Source organism: Canis lupus, chromosome 13 (genome assembly GCF_011100685.1).
Source record: "Canis lupus familiaris isolate Mischka breed German Shepherd chromosome 13, alternate assembly UU_Cfam_GSD_1.0, whole genome shotgun sequence".
Classification (NCBI taxonomy): domain Eukaryota; kingdom Metazoa; phylum Chordata; class Mammalia; order Carnivora; family Canidae; genus Canis; species Canis lupus.
In genome coordinates this window covers 54,023,603-54,042,035 of record NC_049234.1, presented here as the reverse complement: position 1 = coordinate 54,042,035, position 18,433 = coordinate 54,023,603, and the positions used below count along the sequence as shown (strand labels likewise).

Genomic DNA, 18,433 nt, shown 5'->3' with positions numbered 1-18,433 from the left:
TCTGGGAAGTTGTAATCCTGGCTTTGTAGAGTTATTGAACCCCATGGGGCTACTAGGAAGGGGAAATGGCACTTCACGATTTTTTTGTGACTTATTATTTCATAAGTACCAATAGTTGATTTGGTACATTACTTTCTATGGGATAATTGATCACATACTGTTTCCCTCTACCATCCACATGGACCAGGGCTTTTAAAGTCTCTAGTGCCAGCCAGCTGGTTGCCACAGTCATATCTTCTATTCTAGCTGCTGATTATCCACCTGTTTACCTGCACACAAGCTGCTTTGACTTCCTTTCCTACCACACCCTGCCATCCTTTCACCAATGGAGGGGCAGTTTGGTTACTCTACACTTTGACGTTCTTCTATAAACAATGTAATAACACTTTTGTCCAAGTCTCTCTTCATATAAACATGGAAGTTTCTCTAGGGAAGAAACCTAGAACTAGATATGCTAGCATACAAAACACGCCTATCACGCGGGTAAGGGTTTTACAGATATTGCCAAGGTGGTTATGACAACTCACATTCCAACCATCAAGGTATAAGCATTCCACACTGTGTCCTTAATCTTTACTTAAGGTAATTAAATCAATCTCAAAAAATACCTTTTTGACATTTTTAAATGCTTGCTCTTTCGCCACCTTCTCTTTGAAAAAAGAGAACTCGTTCATTTCTCGTCCAATTATTTTTAGGAAACAAAAAAATATATATTTGCTTCCCTTTTATTTCTCTCTTCCCTCTTTTCTTCCTTCATTTTGCCTTTTCACCATTTTGCCATTCCTTGACCAGAGACAATAAACATAAAAGCTGTGCCAGCAATATTTCTGAATTATAGGAAGGGAAATAATAATATATGTTAACTAGAATTGAATCTAATAAAGAGCCAGTCCCCAAATTTCTATGATCTTTCAAATTGCTCAAAATTTCTGCAAACATTTCTAATTCCTCTAATCCTCTAATAATTACATCTGTTTCTCCAGGCACTTCCAAGAACACACACACACACACACACCATATCCATGCACCATAATATCACATTATATTGTGTGCATTACAATTTTTTCCATTGGAAATATAAAATGTTGTGGCTTCATGATTCAGTCAAATAAACCTGAGCTTCTTGGAAACTCACACAGACATTACAAGTTTCTCTGAGCAGGTGACTAGGTTTCTCGGTCTTAGTTTCCTTATCTGTACCTCACAGCATTTTTGAAAGGGTGAAAGTGTGCATGAACATCATGTCATTGGGAGAAGATAGTGGTTACTCTACAGCACCAGATGCTCTTTGCTTATCCTTACTCGAACTCGAAGTTGATGCATCTTTGCTGCCTTTCATTCCTACTTCAGCTGAGCTGCTTTACTGACATCCTAGTACATGTACATTGCCTTCCTGCCTTCCCCCCTTGCTCCTGGGCTGGGGTACCTGTACTCCTTTTAATCACTGACAAATGCAACAGGACATAGCAGAAAGAGAGGCTAGGTTTCTAACTGCAATTCTGAACCATTTGCATTATTTACCTTCTCTGACCCTCTATTTCTTCATCTGGAAATGAGGATGATGCTTTCTTTGCATGATTTTTATTAGGGTTAAATTGGATCATCTATGTAAATGGCAAAAAAAAAATAAAGAGAACATTCAGTAAATAGTAGGTGGTACTACTATTTTTTGATGATTCCCTTTCTTTTTCTTTTTGTTTTCCCTTTCTTTTCTTTTTTTTTTTTTTTTAGGACTTATTATTTGAGAGAGAGAGAGAAAGCACGAATGAGAGGGCAGAGGGAGAGGGAGAGAATCTCAAGCAGACTCCACTCTGAGTGTGGAGCCCTGTTTGGGGCTCAATCTCATGACTCTCAGATCATGACCTGAGCTGAAACCAAGAGTCGGTGCTAAACCAACTGGGTCACCCAGGTTCTCATTTTCATTATTCTGTAAGCATCATGGGAAGAGGGTCAACACCCCCGCACCCAACTCCACTCCCCCACCCCCACCTCACCCCACCCCCGTTCATTAGTTGTAGCCACAGAACAAAGCACAATGCCTGGCCTTAGCCTATATTTAAAGACATGTTTACTCTGGGAAGGAGAGAAGGAAGAGAGGAAGGGAGGGAAGGAGGGAAGACCAATCAATTATTAGGCTTCTGACTTAAACCCAATTTTGACTTCCTGCTTCTGCTTTCTATAGCAGGTTTGATTCTGTGTCTGAATATCACTTTTCACCTTTGGCTTTTTCTTAGTATTTCCAATTCCATTTTCAAACTTCTGCTCCATAAACCATTACCACTTATGTCTCTTATTGGGCTTCTCTATAAAATATAAAAGTCTAATTTTTTTGTTTAATATATAAATCATGTATGTAATATAGTAATATTATCATAGATTTTGGAAAGTTTACTATTTTAAAAATCACAGTCCATTTTATATTTTTTATTGAATAAAATATTTCTAAATAAAGTACCATTTTCTTTTTTCTTAAAAGTAAAAGTTTCTTCTAAACACTTCTCTTTTTTTTTTTAATTAGCATAAGAGTTCATTCTGAATCATGAAATCAACAAATACCTAACAATGCACTCAAGTTTGTATGCTTTTGGTAGAATCATTTTTCTTAACACTATTTTTTGAAATCCAAATTTGAAAGCTAAAATATTTCAGTGACAAGACATTTCAGAGGAAAAGGGCTGGATAATTTTAATTTGTATCTTAATTAGGGTAAGTGGATGCAAAAAGCTTGACAATGAATTGTACTACTGAAGACCAAAAAGAGAAACAGGCAGAGTTCTTATGTAAGCATATAAAAAGGAAATTTTCTCTATTTGTTGTGTTTTTTGAAAGATGTATTTATTCATGAGACACACACACAGAGAGAGAGAAAGAGAGAGAGAGAGAGAGAGGCACAGAGACACAGGCAGAGGGAGAGGCAGGTTCCTGTGAGGAGCCCGATGTGGGATTCTATCCCGGGACCCTGGGATCATGACCTGAGCCAAAGGCAGGCGCTCAACCACCGAATCACCCAGATGCCCCTCTCCACTTGTTTTTAGGGAAATCTTATATGTCTCTTCCTAAAAATTGTACAGCATAGATTTTACCTGTCATTTATGTATCTTAAATTATTTGGTCATTGATCATTATAATTTAAGAATTTAGCTTCCTGATGAAAGCGTACTTAAGAGGGAAATACCTTTGTCCTTAAATTCATACTTCTGATTGTCAACCCTAGTCTAAGGTACTTGAACACTATCTAATACTTGAAGAAAAAAAAAACAACACAGAAATAAAGCAAATGTCAAGCTTTGCTATATAATAAAATCAATGTTCATTTATCTGGGCTAATGTTGGACAGACACAGGGTATTCTGAAGTGGAACCTTTAGATAATCAGAAATCTCATTTTAGTCACTATTAACCAACCCTGAGGAGATGTGGTAATAATGAGCAGCAAAACTATTTCAGTTCCACCTGCCTGCCCTCTGGTGGACGTGCTAATGAGCAGTGAAATGGCTACAGAAGGGACAGCTGGTGTGAGTGGGAAGCTTATTCACAAGTAAGTCATCTTATTATGACTGTGTGTTGCATGTAGAAGTGATTGTGATTACATTTCTAATAATTATACATTTACCAGGGACATCACTCTGTAGGGCCAAAAAAAAAAAAAAATTCCCAACCACAACATAATAAGTTAGTATCATTTGTGAACCTTTTTATCCTTTGCATCTCTTCTCCTACATATCAGATTAAAGGCTAACACTGGGCTTGGCTGTAAAATGCAGGTCCAGCTTTGCTTTGTACAGGACTGTGATTTGATAATCAGAGCCTGGAAAGCAGAAGGTGTCCTTCTGAAAAGGTTTACCCTTCAATTATGAAAGAGGGGAAGACACAAGAAAGACAAAAACAAACAGAAGAGCCTTCAGCTGATGCTGAATGGCAGTGGCCGAGCTAGTGCAAATTCCCCAAGTTTGGGCTGTGCTTCCCGAAAAATCACCAGCAGCAACGCCCTTGAGGCAGCAGCTGGCACTCCAGGCAGGGAAGCCGCATTAGGAGGGAGGGAGGGCTCCTCTGCAGACAGGCAAACAGCTGATGCATAAAAATAAGGACCGGGATGAAATTAGCAACAAGTAGCTCACTGGTTTTCTTCTTTTTGTAAAGTTCACTCAGTTACTGAGATGGATGTAAAATTAAACTTTAGGGACAATGTGGCATCATGAGTGGAGCATCCTCGCCTGGCAGCTCTGGACAAGTCTGATTTAGGATCCCACTCCTTGCAGGCTCTCTTTTGTGATTTGGGCGCACCACAGTTAACTAACCGGTTCAGGAAGCGGATTCAGCTACCTATTAACACGTGACAGCTTCAAAATGTTCAGGATTCTCTGCCCAGCACTCACATTACTCAGCTGTCAAAGTAAAGGGCTCAGATATATGATGTGAAAATTACATTTTAACGAGGTGTCATGTGTGTTTAAAGTTCTTATTCATCACTATGTAGTCCATGGCTTTTACTGGAGACACAAATGCACTTAATTAGCATATTATAAGGACAGAAGGTTCACCTTATCTGCATTGTTAAACTGCTATGTGTAGGCTTTTTGTTGTTGAGATTCCGTTATCTTCAGTATATAAGGAAGGAAACGTTTATATCATCTCAAGTGGCTTTCCAGAAAATATGGATGGTGTTCAGGAAGCAGAACAGTCATAAGGCAGTAACTACATGTCTTTATTGTTTTGTTGTTTGTACTGATTGCTTGATGTGTTTCACTAAATCTCAACCAATAGATTTTTAGATGTGTTAGACATGCTAAGTTTGGGAAATTTTTGGAAGTGGGCTTCCCCGACTATCTTATCATCAACCTAAATCTACTTCCTCCTCCTTCAGTAGGAAATACTGGAAAATACTTGTACATTTGACAAGGAAGGTTTAGATTGTTCTAAGGACAGTTAAGAAGCAAACTCTAAGAGTCAAAGAAAATACCTCACATTTCAGTCCTATTTATTAATGAATAATAGATTCAGCATAAGACAGTTTCGGACAAAACTGAAGAGTGAAAGTCAGTCTGTAACTAATAATAGCTAAGGGGAAGTGATGCAACTGATTCCCTCACACCATATGTATCAGGATATAAAGTAGTTCTAGAATGTCAATGTCAACTTGAGAATCTCTCAAATAACCTGTGCAAAAGCTAAGTATTATCTGGAGGGTTTTAACGTCTACATTGCAAAAGAGCCAGCTGAAGGCAATAATGAAAATATAGTTCATATACCTTATAAGATAAGATAAAGGCTCAGTTAAAAGTACATTTGAAAAAAAGCCTAGATCTGATAATTCTAGATAAGCCTTTCTACTCAAAAAAGGAGAGGAAGTACTTTTACATTCACTTTATTCTCAGATGCTAATACTTACAAGCATTTTTGATACAGGTGTCCCAAACTGAATCAACTGTTCTGCAGACAAAATATGTTCTCAACAGGATACAATTATTATTCATTTCTAAATATAACACACCTTCCATTTTTTCAAAGTTGAAGAAAATCCTGGAATTCCTCAACTGAAAAATTTGAGACTGTTCTGAATAGAAAATTCACCCAGCAGTTGCTCACTTTCTCCCCTATTGTAAGACCATTGACTTTAATTTCTTCTAATTACTTCTGAAAGAAAGCGCATTAGGTGTTAATGTGCTTTGGCACTTCTCCCTAACACCTGCTAAACTTCCTTTAGGTTACCAAAGCTCATTACACTCTGAGTGAAGAAGGGAAGAAGTTAGGTGTAGGTGGTGGGGGTGGGGAATAACTGGGATGCATCTTAAAACTTCTAGATCATAGTAGTGTGAGGCCAAGAGTGAAGGTGACTACCTGAGAGGCATACATGTAATCTAAATAAAGCAAATTTGGGGACTGATAATCTTATCCTCATAATATTCTGAATATTAACATATATGGTAATTCATTCTTTGATTTCTTAAATCATTCAGCAAATCTTGACAGAGCACCTACTATTTATCAGGCACCTACTATTTATAGGTTCCATAAGAACCTATAAACAGGGACGCCTGGGAGGCTCAGTGGTTGAGCATCTGCCTTCAGCTCAGGGTGTGATCTCAGGGTCCTGGGATTGAGTCCCTCATCTGGCTCCCCACAGAGAGCCTGCTTCTCCCTCTGCCTATGTCTCTGCCTCTGTGTGTCTCTCATAAATAAATGAAAACTTTATTTAAAAAAAGGACCTGTAAACAGAAATGACTGACAGTATCAACAAGATTATTTCAACGTGATCAAAAAGTAAAAGCTTTTTATAAATTGGAAATTCTTTGCATTTGTATATTCTTTACCATGTGAGGTAGAACTATATCATTAAAAAGTGCTTCTACAAAATTTGCAAATATAAATTATTGTGTGAATAGCAATATCGCATAAATATAGATTCATTTTCCATTACTTTCATGCTGGAAGACTACAGAAAATACTGGCAAACTTGCACTTAATGTAATGCAAAATATATGATGACAGTTCCAAAAATGTTTTAGACAAAAATGAGAACAAATTTTAAGTTTTTAAAAACTTTGCCCAGAAGAGCAGGCCCATTAAGGCACTTTTCAAGGAGAAAGTTCGCTTAAAATTAACAATGAACATTTGGAAAACAAGTTTTAAAAAATCACATTAATATTAATTGATTTATACAGCTATTGTTGAAAACAACCTGTTTCACAGACTGTACCATTCCCAGAATGGCTTCCTTTGCAAAAGAATACAAACCAAAGTCCTTGTAGCTGAGCCAACCCAACAAAAGTCAGGACAATTAGCAGTTTGAAAATGGGTGCTGGGAAAAGTAAAAGGATGAAATTAAATGAATTCTGAAACAACTTTCAGGATATTTCTGAGACACTGTTTCTCTTGTTATTCTTCTTAAAGTTTACCATTTCAAAATTTAGAATGGATTGTTGTTTAAAAAAATAAAGTACATTGATTTCATGGTTGTAGAATCTACTCTACAAATTAGATTTGCATCTAGAGAGTGCCTGGCACATGGGGATGCGGAGATCACTTCCATCAAATGGGAATCTAGAGACACAGCCTCCGTAAACACACTTTCCATCATCAGTGCCATAAAAGGGAACGTGAATCTGGAGTTGAGTTGCACTTCGATAGCTGTAGGGTTTTTGAGTAATAGGAGCTACTGTGTCTTAGGTTCCTCGCTTAGAAAATGTGGATAAGGGACATCTAGGTAGCTCAGTGGTTGAGCCTCTGCCTCTGGCTCAGGGCATGATCCCATGGTCCTGGGACTGAGTCCCACATCGGGCTCCCTGCATGGAGCCTGCTTCTCCCTCTGCCTATGCCTCTGCCTCTCTCTGTCTCTCATGAATAAATAAATTTTAAAAAATCTTAAAAAGAAGAAAATATGGATACGAAGGATTTCTGCTGGGTTGGTGTGTACCTATTTGGCTGTTTGTTATACCTACTACAGATATCATCCTATTAAAGTCTAATGATCATTTTTGGAGATACAGGTTATTTTCTCCATTTTATAGTTGAGAAAACCAAGACCAAGAGGCTGAGCAATGTGCCCACAGTCAAGCACTGGAGGCAGAATTCAAACCCAAGCTGTTTAGATTCCTAAGCTCATGTTCAGAGCAGCATGCTCTGTATGTATGCTTTACAAAGGATTTTTAAATGTACAAGAGAAACATATTTTCCCCCTAGCTGCCAACACCCAGATCTTTTAAGGTACAGAAAGGTGATATTCAGTAGAAGTTAACATAGATATCCTTCTGCATAAGAGCTTCAGAAGTGTGAGTTTTCATTGATTAGAAGAACTCAGTTAAAATCAGAGCAAAAATAGCTTGCTTCCAACAGATGGCAACAGCAAATACACTTTAGATCTACAAACTCAGAATTAGCCTTTTTGACCCTAATGTATTTATAGTAAGTTGGTTTCTGTAGATAAATACATGAGAAGATCCATAATAGGAATTCACTAAGGCAATTTCTTTGAAAAATGTCAACCTAATTTACTAAAAAAAAAAACCAAAAAAACAAAAAACAAACAAAAAAACCCAGCTGAAACTGTTTGTGAGGAATACGATGAAGAGCCTCTATTAATGCTAATTGAATTCTCATATCCACACATACAATGCATAAAATTTACTTCTACACTTATTCTTTCCACCTCTAAACTGCAGTAAGTCTATACCGAAATACTAGCTTTTAAACGAGCATTAATGCATGAAAATTGATAATTTTTCTTGCAATTATATTTACAAATTTAATACAGATGGAATCTTACTCTTTGCAAAACAGGCAAGGTCTTCATTGTTGTTTAAAAAGAGGGAAAACTAAATCTCCTGGCAAAAGTTAGGAATTTGTCTCAAAAGCTAAACTTTGTCATTTCTCAGTGTTTGCCACATTAATAGCATTGTTTTAACAAACATGAATGCTAATACATTTTGGCAAGATGGTTAATATTTTAACTCCCATAAATAAATAAATACATAAAATTAAGTGAGTGGTATACTCTTCCTTATGTTCACAATGATTGATCATATAAAATGTATACACACTTAAGTTTGCTTGAAATGTCTGCTGGAAATATCTATGTGTGAAGTCTCTAAATACTTGTGACTATGGTATCATCTTGCTCTTCCAGGATAATTTAGAAAACTAGGCTAAGAATTTGCTTCAATTCATCAAATCAAAACCTGGAATGCTGATTAAATTTAATCTACCTATTATTAGAGATAAGAATAATGCATAATGTTTTCAATAAATAAAACTTGAAATATGTTACTGTCTCTTCTTTACTCATAAACCACAAAAGATGAGTTGTTATCTGGAGGCAATTAGATATTATGTCCTGTTGCAATTGTCTCTATGAATAAATAAATAAAATCTTTAAAAAAATAAAAGTCAGAAAAGGCTAAGAACCACACATAAACAGTTTTCACTAACAAAATGTAAATTTTAACTTAAGAATATCAGAGCTATGAAAAAAATACTCCCATGGTTGATTCTTGCTTAGGTTTTCAACTGAAGGTTGTATCAAATTGAAAGGCTTACCTATACAGTGGTGAGCCAGGTACTGTACTTGGTCTAGGAGATTTTTTTGAGGAATTATTAAGGAGAAGTTGCTTTTGTTACTGTTGCATACTTAGGCTTCTCCTCCCATAAGGGACAGTTCAATATAGTATCAGCATTGCTGGCCGTGGAAAGAATTGTTAACATTCTGCCTAAGGCCTCTCCGAGATCGGAGAAAATGCCAACTGATTTCTCATTCTCTCAAGCTAAGAAGTGAAAAGCTATTCACTCATTCATTCAACAGAGTTACTGAGTCTGTATTTTATATATGCCATATATTAGTGTCTGATAAGGCAGAAATAATGGCCAGATAAAAACATATACATAAATAAAGGCTGGGTAAGGTCACTGGCCATAAGGAACTTAGAATCTAGCTGTGTAAGAAGGTACATGTGTAACGAACTAAGTTAGGAAGCAAATGGCATGCAAGTAAAAGCAGTGCAGAAAACAAGTTATATTAAGATGTAAGTACTGAAAGACACAAAACATAATCTTTAAATTGCTATATTACTATCAAAATTCAGACACCTGTTTTTTGCTTTCCATTATACTTTATCATGAAGAACAGCATTATGGCTAGTTGAAATAACTGAACCTCTAAACTTAGAGATAATTCTATTTAATTGCGTAAATGAAAATTTAAAATAATAAAGCAACTTATGACTATTTCTAACAGCATTAAAAGAAAATGGTATGTCCCAGAGAGGAAAACGACAATTGTAAAGAATTGGGGAGGCACCTGGGTGGTGCAGTGGGTTAAACATCTATCTTTGGCTTGGTTCATGACCCCAGCATCCTGGGATGGAGCCCCACATCAGGCTTCCTGCTCATCGGGGAGTCTGCTTGTCCCTCTCCCTCTGCCCCTCCTCTGATTTGTGCTCCTCTCTCTCTCTCTCTCTCTCTTTCACAATCACTCTCTTTCTCTCTCTCTCAAAGAAATAAAATCTTGAAAAGTAATTGTAAAGATTATCTCTGGTTTACTCAAAGCAGTGTTTTGTATTGTTGTTTCTTGTAAAATTTACATCTATTTTTTTCTGCATTTCTCAGTTATAAACATTTTTCTGTGCATATCAGTTAGGTATACTCAGACGTGGGCACACTCAAACTGACAATGTTCCCAATAGGGGTGGTCATATATGACACTCTCTGCAAAGTGAATATATTGGCATAGGGCTCCTAAAGCATTGTATCAAGACAGCCCTTATCATTTTTCCTATTGGAGAGCACTTCTGAGGGCATGTCACAATTAATTAAAGAGGAAGGCATTCTATTTTAGTAAAGGTTTTGTGTACTTCACTACACAATAAACTAGCCAGCTGATAATAAAAATGCCCTTCAGAGAAGGGCTTAAGATTGGAGACTGCTTGCACAAGAGAGAAAAAAGTTTTTATACTTTTTTTTTATAGCCAAATGCAATTAATGGCAACAGTTTTTGGATGAAAAGACAGTGAACAGTTTTCAGGTACACAGGCCAGAAGGAAGACAACAAAAGTAATCATACATAAAAGAAACTTACCAAAAACAAACTGTAAATATACCCCTCCAACACTCCCTTGAGTATCATCAAAAGTCAAACTTACCTGATCTGCTATCCAGAGGTCCAAAATCCAAAGAGTATTTCACGACATGATAGTTATTCCACACGTACAGAAGGTTGTCCCTGGGGTTGTAATCCACAGCTGCTATGTATTGGTATGAATTGGGAAAGGGTACATCCACCAAACTATCCTTACTTTGGTCGGTGTTGTAAATGTAGTCAATCTTATTCCCTGTGGCCTCGTTATCATCATCCTCATATACAGATTTGACCACATACAGAATCCCGCAAATCATAAATGCGTTGGAAGCTGATCTTTTATCATATGCAGTATCCCATGTCCCTTCAATCCGTAGGGTATAAGGGTTCAATTGACTAATGACAATTTTACCATTATTTTGTTCTGTTGCATAGATTACCCATAGCCCATTTTCATCCACTGCGAGGTCTATGTCAGACTTGCCTCCCCATCGGTAAGGGGAGGTATCATGGTAATTGGCATTTGCTATGATAGCCTCTCCACTCTTTATCCTAGTCCGCAAATCAAATTTTACTATGTTCCTGGTGCGCTCTTTGTTGAAAAACAAAGCTCCATCATACACTACAAATCCTGTGCCATCCACCCTATGAGGGAGCTTGTAGGTTGTAGTTGGCCTTCCAGCGATGAAGTCATCCTTGGATGAGTACTCCGTCAGGGTATCAGTTCTGTAGGGAGTCCAGGGCATATAATAAATCTTGTCAGAGGCCTGTAGAGGGTCTTTGCACCATGCCCCAGATTGGTGGTCAGATTCAAACAAGTGTTCACTCTGGTACACTCCTTTTAGTAGTCCAGGACAAAGAAAAACTGTTGGGAGGGAAAGAGTTAAAATAATAAATATATTAATTTTAATATTTTGTCATATATTTTTATTTTTCACCAAATGGAATGTAACTCTAACAAGAGATACCCACCACCACTTAATTATTTTGTTGCATTCTTCTGAGTACGCGAAATGTTTTACACACTACTTTTGACTATTGTTCAAAATCATTTTCATTTTCATTTGCTGAAAAATGTGGCCACTTTCTAAGCAGTTGTGTTTTCTTTTGATTTTTACCTTTGTAAACATGTGATACAATATTTTTGTATATACAGATACAGGTGTGATGTATGTCTATGTATTCTATAGGCGTATAATAAATATAAATATTTATAGATAAGATTTCTATGTGTCTTATTTAAACTTAAATATATATATTGTTTTCACTCTGATGACATCTGCCATTCAATAACTTATCATTAAGAAATAAATAGGAATCTAATAGTAATTAAGTATAATAATAAAGGAAAAGAAAAGCCTTGTAATACAGGCCACTGAATCTTCTAGCAAAACAAAACAAAACAAAAAACTCTTAAAGCTGCTTTAGCACACACAGAGCATGCAACCCACACAATTAAAAATGAATGATGGATGGAGACTGGGAGGGAAAAGAGAAAGGAAGAAAAAGAAAGGAAAGAAGGAATAAGGAAAGAAGAAAAGGTGAAAGGTTACAGAGAAGAACCCAAGATCTAGATTTTAATCAGTTAAAAATGTCCTGTTAAATACAGTAGTATTGGAACTTAAAAACATGTACCTTTTACTGTTACATGAGAAGAACATTAAAAAAACAAGATTACTTGCTATAATATTTTGCTGCTCATACTTCAGATTGAAAATGGGCAGGAATTATCTCATTCACTTGATTTTTAGTATGATTCAGTAGCAAACTGTGTACATAGTGGTAAGAAGCCTTGGCTAGCTCATAATGAAAGGGCTATAAAGCAATGTTTCCCAAAGAGTGGTCCTTGAAGCACCTGTTTCATGTGGTATAGCCCGATGTTATACAGAAAGAAAACAGGGATCCTTATCCATATATTTAAGAAATATCATATTAAATAGAATTGTGGCAGAGATTCTAAAAGCTTTGGTACATCAGTGAATCTCCAAGGCTGAAGTGAGGAAAATGAACATATTTAACAAACTCATTTGATCATGGAACCCTTTCTACAGAGCCTGTTTCAAATGTAGTGTTCTGTTGAACCCGCTATGGGAAACACTGCTCTAATATTTTTGCAAAGCAAATACACTAAAATAATCATGCAGTCCACTGTTATGTTTGAAATGATTAGAAGGGTACTGGGTGGAGAAACTTAGAAGTCATAAGGAATTTGGATGTTGACCCATATTTTATTGATTAAAGTATTATGCTCTTGATATTAGTGATTAGCTCCTTAACAGCAACTATAATGCTAGATCAAATGGAAAATGATCTAAGATAAAACTTGGCTAGGATGTGCAGGTTATTAAAAAGGAAAGTGCATTATTAAAGTGTCCAAAGTTTTACTTTTGTAGAAATGAAAAGTTCAAGGGCAGAGTTGACTATCAAAATCTTCCATAGCAAGGATAGAAGGCCTTCATCAATTTATACTCAATAATAAAATTGATGATTATAAGAATTTCACAGATTCTAATATGATGGCTAAATTATAAAGAATGGATAGGCATTGTTGTCAAAGTCACATATAAGCTTTAGATTGGTTAATAGTGAGCCCATGATTGCTAACGTAATTTATTAGAAGATATTTCAGAAAACCAATTCCCCTTTTCCCACAATAGTTAAAAATTAAAGGTATGGGAAACCACACCAGAGCTATGGAAAATTATCTAGTATAGAAATAAAATCAAATCTAAAGCAACCACTATCCATCACCATCTACTGCATTTCCAACTACTTATTTAAAAATAAAGAGGAAGAAAATGCACGGTTGAAGATTTTACATGAAACTGTTTTAGGATAAAAGGAGCAAACCAGCACTGGTCATCACAACAGATTAAAGTGAAGTTGAGCAGCAGAAAGTAGTAAATAAATTTTCATAAAATAGATAAGAATTAATACAAAATTATTTTAACTAAATGTTAAACTGTTAAATAACTTAGCCTATAAATAGTATATAATTCATGAAAGGTATTTAATTACCTTTTTGTTCCACTTCTATTGGAGAGAGAGAAGTACAGAGAGAAAGGAGAAAAGAGAATAGATTAATGGTACGATATTGGCCAAGCACTTTTTATTCACCTCTTCCAAACTGAAAGTAAATAATTTATTTCACTCATACTTGCTTTTTGAACATAGGATTTTTTAAACATTCCCCTAGTAAAATAATTTTTAAGAAAAGCAATCATGTAATAAACTTAAGAATACGTACAGGCTTAGAAAACATAAGGCAAAAGTTAATCAAGCTAAGATTGCAAAAAACATACAATTCCAAACTATAGACACATAGGAAATACAATATTCATAATAAGAATACCAATATTCCCCTTTGAAAGTCAGAAAGATAATTATACCCACAAAGCTTTCAAATAGTTTGACTAGTCTCATTTATAAAATACTATTGTTTATACCACTATTTAACATAATAGTCTTGTTTTTTACCCATCTCAAGGATTGATCTCTTTGGAAGTAACTACTCTGCAACTCATTTCCTAAGGCCTAAGATTTTCTGTGTTAGTCTTATGGGAAATAAACCTCTTGAGGCTACACATTTACAGGGAATGCTCTCATACTGAATAAATGGATTCAGAATATTTATTGAAGAAACTTCTCTCCCTCCCACTTATCATTATTTGATATTGTGGAAAAATGTCTTTCAGAAAAATCTGTTAGCAGAAGGTTGACATAAATAATGAGCCACCTGTTCTGGAATTTCTGAAATCCTTAACCAAGCCAACATACGTTTGTAAGCATAAATTGAAATCCTCAGCCATGTTATAGCTATATTTTTCAAGTTAGATTCCATTTTTATTTTTAAGGTACTGATCAATACAAGTCAGGGAAAATTCTGGGAAACTGTAACATATTCATGTAACTCATCAACTGTTAACGTATTCATGCAACTCATCAGGTAGCGTCGTGTTTATCTTATAAACATTTGTCTCATCAGAGACAATTTGCCTAAATCGCAAAAAAAGAACAAGGACCAACAAAAAAACAGGGGGAAGAGTCGGGGAAAGAGGAGTTCATAACACAGACTCAAAGATCACAGATTGCAATTGATATAAATCTTAAAAAATGCAATGAAATGGATGAACTTAAGTATTATTGCACAATAAATAAAACTCTAGGGAAGTTTCAAACAAGGGAGAAATATTGTTTTGGGTAGTTACATTTAGGTGAGACTTTTGTGCTTTGAACTAAGCTCCTCTGTCTTCTATTGTCAGAAACATACTCATTTCTCTCCACTGACTTTTTTGAAAGCTCAATGTCACATGTGTTAGAAGACAAAACTAGTGTATGTCAAACGTTATGCTTGGGGCACCTGGGCGGATCAGTCACTTGAGCCTCTGACTTTTGACTTCAGCTTGGGGATCATGATCTCAGGGTCCTGATATTGAGCCCTTTTGGGCTCCAAATTCAGTGGGAATTCTGCTTGAGATTCTCTCCCTCTCCCTCTACCCATTCCTTCACTTGCTCTTGCTCTCTCTCTCTAAAACTAACAATAATAACTAATAATAAATCTGAAAAAAAGGTTATGTTTAAGAAGTTGCAAATGAGTTATTTTGGAGAGATTCCTTATCTCATTAATATACAAATCTTATTTTTATAGTAGTTCTAGGACTCTTTTAACATTTATACTGTGTAATTTATCATCGTTCTCAATCTTTATCGAATGACTGCAGTGTTCACTGGACTATCTGCCTCATTACAGGTCAATTAAATGCTTTACTTAGGAGATGCTTCATTTTAAGACTAGAACCTCCAAATCTGAGTTCAGACTGACAACTAAAAGAAGCATAACAGAGTATCCTAAGAAATTATTTAATCAATAGTCTCAGAAGTTTGGACTCAAAGCACATTACAATGAAAGTGAAAGTTGGGAGTGGGAAGTCATACTAAGTTGACATTTTTCAGTAACCAGACTACACAAATATAGATAAAACTAATTCTGTTTCTTGAAATACTTCTAAATATATATCCTTTTGAGAACTGTATACAGAGTATATAGTATATTCTGAAACATAAAATGTATACATACACAACTTTACTTTTATCTCATATAAAGCTCTGTCTTATTCTAAAGCAGTTATCCTAACTTCTTGGTGACTAATATTTCTCTCTTCAACAAATACTTAATATGGAAGGTGGGATATGTGATAAAAAGTAGTGATTAAGGCATTATTTTTCTGTAAACAATATCTTACAATTTAATGGATATTATTATTTTTCAAAGAACTTTTATTTCTATTTCCTCAATTGTCATTAGGTAAAATTTTACTTTTAATTCTCTGGTCTTGGTCTAATTTGAGATAAACTGGCCTAAGCTGTAGCATAAGTAAAGCTTGCTTCTGTTACTTGCTGGTTATTCAAAATTAAGATTTATTAGGCAGTTTCACTTTGGTGAAAATTATTATGTTCTTGCCTATGTCATAACTGGCTGTAGCTCATTTATCACTTATTTGCTATTTTCAAGTCTCAAGTAAAACAGTCCTATAATTTAAGTTGAAACAGGCACACACAAATCATATTCCCATAACAAAAACTGGCAAGGCAAACATAATTTGTCATTGAAAAGCTTAGTAACACTGAGGATTAGCCAGGCAGTGTCATCATCTAATTCTGATTCTAGAGGCTTCTTTCCCCTGGAAAAACAAAAATAAAAACAAAACAAGCACTCATACAAACATATTGTATAGATACAGGTTAACACCCTTCCCAATATATCCTTCATAATCTCAGTGCCTGGAACATAATAAGTACTCAGTGAACAGCTACTGAATTAATACATAATCCAAATCCAAATAATTTTGCTTCTTAATATTTTAAGCAGGTAATAAAATGAGAAGTGGTGAAGAGAATCTGAATTTGCTATATACAATCGTACATGCAATGTATTATCTGTCTAATGTCTTTTTATATTTTAAAGGAAGTGGAGGAAAGTACAATTTATGAGCAATATGTACCTCCAGCTCATTAAATGTAAAACTAGAGGGGAAAAAAAAGGAAAATAAGAAAAACTATATGGATAGTCTTGAGGATTATATTGGCAAGAAAAAAGTGTTGCTATAAAACAGCCAGCAATGATCTAAAAACATAGACTGAAAATACTCCATTCCCTTCTCTCCATAATGAGATCATAAATAAATGAATTGTATGATGACATCTGTGCTCAGCCTCCTTCAGTACCTCCTGTCTTTTGGTCTGGTCCAATATCCTGAATTCTGGCATTATAGCTGTCACTGCTCATTTCCAATCCTCTTTGGAACTAGTTACTCTCTTTTTCTCTCTTCACTTTTAATCCCCAAACTATTTTTATTGTCCATTCAGCCTCTGCAAATATGTTTATATGTTTCCTTAAAGTGATTTCATTGTTGTCCTTTGTCAAACTTAATGTCATAAGCTATATCCCGTGGTTAGAGTAAATGACAAATTCAAAGTAAGAGTAATTTTATTCTGTATAAAAGGCAGAAACGGAAGAAAAAAAAAGACCAGTAAATTTTCCCTTCATTTCCCAATAGTTCATAAAAGAGATATAATATATAGCCAATAGCCATGTTATTGTTTAGAAAAATAAGACCTTATTAGTTCTACCCATATCTGTACCATATGCAGTACTTTTGAATTGCATTTTTAATTAGAAAAGGTATGGATGAGAGAGCATATGCATGCATTGCCAGGCTTTTTCAAATTGCATTGCAAATTACAGAGAAATAAAATTGTGGTGTGCTAAAATTTGTTAGAACTAAATTGTCATAACTAAGAACTATGAAATTGTGACTAATTCTAATGTAACTTAAATTTTCTTTTCTTTTAAACTGTAACTCATACCACACATTTTTCTATCTATGTTATATAATCCAGTGATGCCTCTATATTACTATTAATATATAAATAAAAAACTGATGGGGAACATAAGATAGTTATAAAACATTAAATAATGTATAAATGCCTATTTTTATCATTGATATTTGGTAGTATTTTAAACAGTATGATTTTCTTGGTTACATTTGGCTTGGACTATTCAAGTACCTTTGGGAACCATTATCACTGGCCAGCTGGGCAGAGAAGGGGACAGTAATATGGCAAACTAAGTGAGTAATAAAAAAAAAAAAATCAGTCCTGGATGAAAATTTGCTGGTATATCATCCATAAATGAAGCGATCTATAAAGTGGATGATCAAAAGTTTACAATGATACTTTTACTTGGATAGCACTTTATAACTTAAGGAAAAGTTTTCATACAAATCACTTGATTTAATTCTTCCAAGAAAATGGTGATGGGGTATTTATTATTCCCATATCAGAGATGCATCAACCAAAAGTCAAAAGGCTCAAAGATTTGAGCAAGACCAAGACTGGTAGATGGCACAGACTGTCATTTATCTAACATACACTAGCTCTTACCACATGCGAACATAGTGAAACTGACATTCTTGCTCTCCATTTCCCTTCTGTCGACAAATCCACATAAGAGTGCACTTTAGGGCAGCCCTGGTGGCGCAGCGGTTTAGCGCCGCTGCAGCCCCGGGCGTGATCCTGGAGACCCAGGATCAAGTCCCACGTCAGGCTCTCTGCCTGGAGCCTGCTTCTCCCTCTGCCTGTGTCTCTGCCTTTCTTTCTCTCCCTGCATCTCTATGAATAAATAAATAAAATCTTAAAAAAAAAAAAAAAAGAGTGCACTTTAGAGGTATAAAGGACACAAATGGAATCTTCCAGAGGGTAGGCAGTCTACTATAAGAACTAACATTCACTAAGCATGTACTATGTGCCACACATTGCACTGAAGTTTTGCACACAATACTAATAATCATCTCACAGCAACCTTATG

At 35.4% G+C, this 18,433-nt stretch overlaps 1 protein-coding gene across 1 annotated transcript in view; it reads right to left on the bottom strand.

Annotated features, from left to right (window-relative positions):
* Nucleotides 1–18,433, bottom strand: part of ADGRL3 (adhesion G protein-coupled receptor L3) — an 866,124-nt gene that overhangs the window by 325,425 nt on the left and 522,266 nt on the right. The window contains exons 7-8 of the mRNA XM_038556190.1: nucleotides 13,585–13,599; nucleotides 10,631–11,431 (exon numbers count right to left, since the gene is read on the bottom strand). Coding sequence (XP_038412118.1) covers nucleotides 10,631–11,431; nucleotides 13,585–13,599 — 816 coding nt within the window. The remainder of the gene's footprint in view (nucleotides 1–10,630; nucleotides 11,432–13,584; nucleotides 13,600–18,433) is intronic.